We start from the raw sequence: 8,494 nt of genomic DNA, 5'->3' as shown, positions 1-8,494 counted from the left end.
ACACCGTTGGGGCTCCCGACATTCTCGTCTTCTCTATTGACAATCCGCTCAGCTTGCCTTGACATCTTGTATGCAGCTGGGCTGGTGGTTTGTGGGAGATTTCTTCCTCCCATTCCACTACCATCCGGGTTCTTCTCCCGCCCCTTATGACCCCGGCTCCAGCTCTGTTCCGTGGCTTCTCTAGCCAAAGCAGCAGCCATGCCCCAATCTCCATGAAGAGTTCCCCATATAGCCCGTTGTTTCCTATTGCTCCTGTGTGATATTTCTATTCTCCACTCTTTTTACAGTTCCTTCGCTCCCATTTGTGCGAGCGTCTTACTATGTGGCTCTATACCATCACCCCAGTCCTCTCGTCTTTCAATCCTACCCTTGCTCTCCTGAAGGGATTTGAATACATTTGAAATATCGAAGCGAACGTTGTGAACGTGTGTGAGTGTGAGAGAAGCCAATTTCCGCCTCCTGACTCACCCACTCTGGCAGCCGCATGTCTGGATAGCGTCAATACTTTTTTTTTTTTCTTTCTTTCTTTTCATTTCTCTGTGCTGAGCATTCTGGAATCATTCTGACCTTCCCCGAGACTCTTTTACACATCTGCCGTCAGCTTATATACGTATTATAGAATACATCCTGTCAGAATTACTTGATCACACCAAGCTTCAATAAGGTACGTACGTTTGTGAGACCAGGTGTCATTTCTGCTTGCTAACGTTGCCAAGGGCATCCGTAATTATACGTACAGTCGTTTGCATGTACTATCGCCCTCGAGCATTGACGGAACCCAATCGATGGACGGCGGTACTCCTCAAAACCGACCTACAGTAGCTCGAGAGGCCAAGGGGAAAAACAGAGCGCCTTCAGAGCCAGGGAGGTCAACCAACCCTAGCGGGGCTCATCGACAAACAAGTAAGTCATCGCCTCGTGCTATATTCGCCATAGCATATCCATGATGGTGAGCGCATTCGCGCTAAAACTAATGTCTAGAAGTAGCATCCTCTCGTCAGATATCCCATTCCGACAATGTACAGCAATTTTCGCAAGCGCTGAACTACATGACCCCGACAGGCAATTATGCACATCCACAATCTGTCTTTGTTATGGGGAATATGGCGTCCGCGCTGCCTAGCTATCCGTCCGGTCCGATCCAATATGAGCAGCAAAGTATTCAGCAGCAGCAGTTTGTCCCTGTCTGTCCCAATCCAGCCTCCATGTACGGCATGCCGCAATTTCAGTCGTTCCCTGCGTCCGCACCCAACCCAAGCATGATGTTCCACGCTCCGTATCCTCAGATGTATATGCCCTATGTTCAGCAACAGCAGCAACATCCGGATGCCACAATTTCGGTCGCCAATAACCCAAACTCTGGTTCACCCCAGAATCCGATGGGCGCGTACGGGCATGGCTACCTTCATCCAAATGTGTATGCGACGCAGGGGCATCATTCAAGACTTGCGAATGTCTTACGCCCGTCTCCACAACTGTATAATCAAACCGATCCGAACACGCGGAAAGCAAACGACGGTCGATCAAAAGAGGATAAAAAGCGGATCACAATTGTTGATGGATCGGCCCAGATGAAATCATTCGTCACACAGGGTCCATCAGCAGGTAAGCGCACACCATGCTGCAAACTGTCTGCGGTAATGGGAGAAGAAAAAGAAGAAGAGGAAAAGGGCAAAAAACTAACAGTGGTGGTTGGATCAGCTGCTCCTAGGTCGAACCTGCCGAAAGGACCGTCGAGGAAACCGAAGCAATCCGGCAATGCCCTTTGGGTTGGGAATCTCGCACCGGGTACAAATATCGTCGAGCTCAAAGACCATTTTTCGCAAGATGCTACAAAGGACCTAGAGAGCGTGTTTCTTATTTCGAGAAGCAACTGTGCGTTTGTGAATTACAAAACGGAAGAGGCTTGCATCAAAGCTTTATCAAGGTTTCACGACACCAGGTTACGGGGGGCGCGGCTCGTTTGTCGGGTACGTCGGGGTTTGATGTCCCCTGGGCCGCACAGCGAGCTCACCGGTCTAGCAGACCAATCTTCGATGAAGGAGGCGGAGGAGATGGTAAAGACTACCGGCACCGAAGATGACGGACGGGAAGGTTCATACTCCATGCGCGTGCCTAACAGATACTTTATTTTGAAAAGCTTGACGGTTGAAGATCTCGAACTCAGTTGGCAGAGTGGTATTTGGGCTACCCAGACCCACAACGAAGAGAGCCTCAACCGGGCGTTCGAGGTGAGGGTTCCCCAGAAATCTCCACAGTAGTTTTCATTTTTCGTAAGTTGGGAGGCTAACGGGAAGCAACAGAACGCAGATAACGTTTACCTTTTCTTTTCCGCAAACAAGTCGGGTGAATATTACGGTTACGCTCGGATGATGTCAACGATAAAGGACGACGAAAGCCTAACCCTTGAGATGCCGCCACGGTCGGAGCATCATTCCTCCAACGAACCAGATAGCCCCGATGTCACCCCGGCGCCTGCATCAAGATCAGCGCCGAACGGTCGCATCATAAACGACGTCGCGCGGGGCACAATTTTCTGGGAAGCAGATACGTCGGAGGATGAGGAGGGCCTCCCCCGACAGCATAAGAACGCCTATCATCCTCCGAATGAGCAGCAGAGTCAAGCCCCCGCTGAGCTTCAGCTAATCGGAAAGCCATTTCGAATCCGGTGGCTCTCCACCGAAAGAGTTCCCTTCCACCGCACACGAGGCTTACGCAACCCGTGGAATGCGAATCGAGAAGTGAAAATAGCTCGCGACGGCACCGAGCTTGAGTTCTCCGTTGGGGAGAAGCTGGTGCTTTTATTCCATCCCAAGTCCTCGGGATGACACACAATCTACCACACAACATACATACACGACATCATAGCTTACACATCATAACTTACCACTTAAGATTTCTTTGAAACACGACAAGAAATGAATGGGATCAAAACGAAGACCACTAACACGAACACGGCCTAAAAATGGATAGATATGTGACCACTATGTACATAGCACGAGATATATACAGTATATGAAGTATAAATCCGGATAGAAAATATAAATATACATATCTAGCATTAACTAGAAGCTGAACGTTGGTGATCATTGACTTTGATTATTAATGAGATGTCGACCGTATGTGACGGCTAGTCATATATGGAACTTTCCTGTTTGGGATATCGGAACTGCAAGCTCCGGCTCGCCGATGCTTATGCAGAGACTTCAGCTATTTCCACGGTTCAAAAGTTATGTCTCTTCCAACTGCCGTATTAGGCTAGGTTGATTATTATTTCTTGTGTATTTAAAGCTGCTCTATAGAGCTAGATTGTAAGAATCAGACCTTCATTCTTTTATATTATTCGTTAGTTGATGCTGGTAATTACGTCGATCCGGATGCTCTATAGTTATGAGCCCGGTTCTCCACTACCAGTGAAAATTCCTCATACCACACCCAAGGATCAAGCGTTCGAATCCAGTTTGTGGCATTGTACCTAGTATAAGTCGGTGTTAGAAGATATGACCGCATTGGGTAGTGTCCAGAAAACATCCAAGATAGCTGAATGCTATAAAGAAATGATACAGTTTGGGTGTCTGTAATATAAGGATCATGTGTAATGCAAGGGTATTATTTGTATTACTTTCAGTATGGAAATACAAGTCTTTCATACTGAGGGGGTGTGTCGACTAGAAAATATGACTGTCTAAGACTAATTTGGAAGTCATGACGCCTTTTTGGCTTAGCGGTATATTTTACCGATAGTTATGAGCCCGGTCCTCTATCAACTCTTTCTTATTTGAAGCTTTGATAATTTCCCCTTGAAGCTATATTGTCGTCATCCAGACGTTGAATTACCAGAAATCGAGCCGAATTACCAACAAGATGTTGGATCGCCACTCCGCCGCGAAGGTCTCAGTCATCCTGAGGACAAGGGATGATTGGCAGAGTTGGATTGAAGATATTAAGTCAGTTGCTTTGCTCAGCAAGGTATGGGGATATGTTGATCCTAGCAAACAAGAGGACGAGCTAGAAGAGATCCCTATAGAACCAGAGATCCCTGCAGATGATGCTACATCCGCAGAGATCAAGATATTTGAAATCAAATATAACCAATATCAACGAATCGACCGAGGAATTGCTGCAATTAGTGAGGCAATCCATAACTCACTAAGTGCTCCGCTAAAGCATTTCTATATCAACAATCGGGAGTCACCATACAAGGTTCTGAGAGCCTTGAAAAAGCAGTTTGCTCCCAAAGATCAGGAGCTTCAGATGATGGCCATTCGACGCTATCAGAAAGCTAGGTCAATGCCAATCAAACAGTCAAATCCTGAAGCATGGCTTACTGAGTTTGAAAGCGCTTATTATGGGATGAAACAACATGATCTCCCAGAAGCCCAGGACATGTATGTGATCAGAGACTTCCTAGGTGCAGTCATGAAAGCCTCAAAAGAATGGGCTATGATCAGACGGAATCTGCTGCATCAGTCAGAATATAAGAGCCAGACAATAGCTGATACGATAGCAGCCTATCGAGAATATCTGTCTGATGAGATGCTATATCAAGATACCAAGCTTGATGTTGCATTTGCTGCCAGCCCGACGCTCCAAGGAGCTGGAATATCAAACCAGACAAACCGGACAAATCGAGTACCATATTACATGTGTGGTCAAAAACATTTCTTCAGAGAATGCCCGTATGTGGTCATATCAATAAGGAAGCCAGATTTCATGGAAGAACCAGAGATCAGGAAGAAATTTGATGATATCCTGAAGATTCCAGGTGCCAAATGCAATATGCTGAAAAAGGCAATGGAACTGAACAAGCAAACCACTGTACAAAACAAGGAAACCACTGTACAGCATGCCATGGCTGCTATAATGGTAGGGTTCTCAGCATCAGAGTATTCAATGCTGAAGGAGAGCTTTATTCTAGACTCTGGTGCCACAGTGCATATATGCAATGACAAAACCAGGTTTAAAAAGCTGAAACAGGAGCCAGCAGGATATCTGCGCGCTGGTAATGCTGTTGTACCAATTGAGGGTACTGGGGTTGGTGACATATCACCAAATTGCCGAGGAACCTCAAATGTCATGATATCATTGCAAGAAACTGCCTATGTGCCAGGTTTTCATACCAACATCATCTCTGCAAGCCGCATGAAGCGGGCAGGCTTTATATGGGATTTTGCAGAAGATAGGGTGGTTAAAAACGGCCATGAGGTCTGTCGACTTGCAGAATATCAAGGACTTTGGGTGGTGGAGCAGAACGGCGGAAATCGGGCTTATGCACCGGCCAATGAGAATGCTCATGCAGTTAGACCAAAGACATCTATAAAACACTCCAGCAAACCACTAATATTAGCAGGCAACACAGATATTTGGCACAAACAATTTGGTCATCTAAATCATGAAGCCATCCGACACCTACCAAATGCTGTTAAAGGCATCCAAATCGACGATGTCGAACCACCCAGGAGCTGTGAGACATGCAAATATTCGAGCGCACCGCGCCAGATATCTCGAAGGCCGGCAAATCGAGCAACTCAGGCATTTGAAAGGGTCCATTTCGACCTCATTGAGTTTAATAAAGCATGGAACGGAGATCGTTGGTGTACGCATTTCTATGATGAATTCACCCATATGCATTTTGTGTATACGCATGGCAAGAAGAATGGCTGTGTAGATGCTGCAATACATCTAGTTGCCCTGATTGAATGCCAATTTGGGACAAAAATGAAGTTCTATAAATCCGATAATGAGCAGACACTTGGAGGAGCATTTCGTACCTTCACCGATCTGGAAGGCATTATCCATGAGGTCTCTGTGGTTGCTACCCCAGAGCAGAATGGCTTTGCAGAACGCTCAGGGGGTGTTTTGACATCTCGAGCACGGCATATGATGATTAAAGCAAGGTTACCACTTGATATGTGGCCAGTCTCGATGAAGGCAGCAGCATATATTTTGAATCGAACACTAATAAGGATGTTAGGATGGATAACGCCATTTGAAAAGGCCACGGGGAAACGCCCTAATATGGCAAGCCTATACACATTTGGCTGCAGAGCCTATGTACGAGATCAGTCACTAAACCAGCAAAACAAGACGCTGAAATCGAAACCTCGGAGGCTAGGGGGATACTTAGTCGGATACAAAGCCTCCAATATATGGCTTATCTGGATCCCCAGCAAGCAGCGCATCGAGGCGGCGAGGGACGTCATATTTGACGAATCAAGCCTTTATGACCCCGAGCAGCCGTTTCTAGAAGATGAAATATCAGAAATATCGCCATCCGCGCCTATAGAAACGCGAGATATTGAAAGGAATGATGATTGGGAGCCACTGGCTACAGATATTGATGAAATTGATGATGTTCAACCCAATACTGATGGAGAAACGACATACGAGGGTGTGGATGATTGTCAAAATAAGGTAGTGTCACGTGATCTTAATGCAGTCTCTGATTCGCCAGAAAATGCGGGGCGGGAAATTGTCCAATCAGAAGCAGGAAATGGCTCTACCTCACCACCACCAGGTCAACTGCCAACGCCAGAATCGACTTCTACAGCAATGCCAGGATCATGGGATTTTAACCCAGCCGCATCATCAGCAGAACCTCCAGATCGAGAAACAGTAACAGAACCCCCAGATCGAGCAGACTCGCCTAGTCATTGGCTGCTTGAGTCGCTAGAGGAAGCTACGGAGGCAGCTGTCGAAGCAGATGTTGATCGCGATGTTACTCCAACGCCGACATCGCGCTCAGGGGGTGGGATACTGGATAATCAGTCAAGCTCACGGCCAATCAGAAGAAGAAATCGAGAAGGATTGGATCAATCATTGATTATCGAAGGCAAGCGCGAGAGACGAAGAAATCGAGACCCAAATTACGAATATGGAAGCTTCGTACAAGCTGACATACTACCTGGAATATCAGAAATCGCCCTACATACAGCATTTAATACAATCCTGAATAAACGGGTACATCGATCAGAGCTGCCTTTACCACCCAGATCATGGAATGAGCTGCTTAAGCATCCATTAAAGCAAGATTTTATACTTGCAGCAGGCAAGGAATATACAGGATTGAAGCAGAAGGAAACCTTCAAGGTTGTCGACATCAATGAAGCTGCAAATCATGAGATATTGCCAGTCATATGGATATTTACATACAAGTTTGACGAAAATGGCAATTATCTCAAGGCCAAAGCGAGAATCTGCGTACGAGGAGACCTTCAGGCACGATCGGCAGAGGAAAATCGCGCAGGAACTGCATCGGCACGAGCTTTTAGATCTCTAATGGCTCTGGTTGCTGCATTTGACCTTGATACAGACCAGAAAGATGCAATCAATGCGTTTTTAAATGCCTGGCTGGATCAGGTAATATATGCAAGAATGCCAGAAGGGTTCAAGCAACCGGGAAAGGTTTGGAAGGTTTTAAAAGCATTATATGGCCTTCGGAAATCACCTAAACTGTGGCAGGAAGAGCTATCTGCAATGCTTCAGGAATATGGGCTTGAGGCCGTTCCTGAAGAAGAATGCCTCTTTACTAGCATTAATCTGCTAGTATTATTCTATGTTGATGATATTATTATCATCAATAGGCCTACCCCGGAAGCTCGTACAGAGGCAAACCGATTCAAAGAAGCCCTAGAGGCTCGATATGAGCTAAGACATATGGGGGAGGTTGGATGGTTTCTGAACATCCGAGTTATTCGAGATCGACCCAACAGGAAGCTTTGGCTATGCCAGGATGCTTATATGGATCAGATGGCTGCAAAGTTTCACTTAAATGACATGACGAGATGGCCAGAAACACCCTTACAGCCAAATATGAAGCTGCTGCATAACGAAGAGCAAGCTACACCAGGCCAGATCCATGAATACCAGCAGAAAACCGGCTCAGCTCTATTTCCAACAATCATTACCAGGCCTGATGCAGCCCTAGCCGTCAACGAGCTTGCAAGATTCTCTAGGAACCCATCGCCAAGTCATATGGAAGCGATTAATCAAGTCATTGCCTACCTATATCATACACGATATCTAGCGCTTGAATTCAGCGCAAGTGAGTATGCTGATGAGATCTTCATATGCACGAGTGATGCCTCATTTGCCAATAATGAAGACAGAAAAAGCACCGGAGGTTACCTATGCAAGCTCTTTGGGGCTCCAATTGAATGGAAATCCGGCAAGCAACGAGCTGTCACGACCTCTACAACAGAAGCGGAATATGTCGCTCTAGCAGAAGCTGCTAAGGCAACATATTGGTGGCGTCGAGTTTTCAAATCATTGGAATTTGACCCTGGTCATACATTTGCTGTATATTGTGATAACAAGCAAACTATTGACCTGCTTGTAAAGGATACAGCGCAACGAAGCAAGCTACGCCATGTTGATATCAACAGATCATGGCTCCGGCAGGAGGTCCAGGAAGGGAGACTTCATATCAAATGGATCCCTACCAATCAGATGACAGCGGACGGCTTTACCAAGCCTCTCCCTGTTCAAAAACACC

At 46.3% G+C, this 8,494-nt stretch overlaps 2 protein-coding genes across 2 annotated transcripts, besides 1 other annotated feature; both read left to right on the top strand.

Annotated features, from left to right (window-relative positions):
* Nucleotides 1-8,494: a sequence feature (contig 1.71 1..8494(-1)).
* Nucleotides 618-2,828, top strand: ANIA_10537 (putative YT521-B-like splicing factor; the record flags this gene model as incomplete). The annotated part of the gene is made up of 4 exons (XM_050611261.1): nucleotides 618-664; nucleotides 717-903; nucleotides 982-2,231; nucleotides 2,304-2,828. The coding sequence occupies exons 2-4, from the start codon at nucleotides 786-788 to the stop codon at nucleotides 2,826-2,828; spliced, it is 1,893 nt and encodes a 630-aa protein (XP_050467306.1). The 5' UTR covers nucleotides 618-664; nucleotides 717-785.
* On the top strand, nucleotides 3,743-8,452 carry ANIA_04289 (uncharacterized protein; the record flags this gene model as incomplete). The annotated part of the gene is made up of 4 exons (XM_050611260.1): nucleotides 3,743-6,239; nucleotides 6,306-6,885; nucleotides 6,976-8,298; nucleotides 8,348-8,452. The coding sequence occupies exons 1-4, from the start codon at nucleotides 3,865-3,867 to the stop codon at nucleotides 8,450-8,452; spliced, it is 4,383 nt and encodes a 1,460-aa protein (XP_050467305.1). The 5' UTR covers nucleotides 3,743-3,864.

The sequence above is a fragment of the Aspergillus nidulans genome, chromosome II (genome assembly GCF_000011425.1).
Source record: "Aspergillus nidulans FGSC A4 chromosome II".
Lineage (NCBI taxonomy): Eukaryota > Fungi > Ascomycota > Eurotiomycetes > Eurotiales > Aspergillaceae > Aspergillus > Aspergillus nidulans.
The sequence above is the reverse complement of the archived record's forward strand: the minus strand, read 5'-3'. Positions and strand labels throughout refer to the sequence as shown.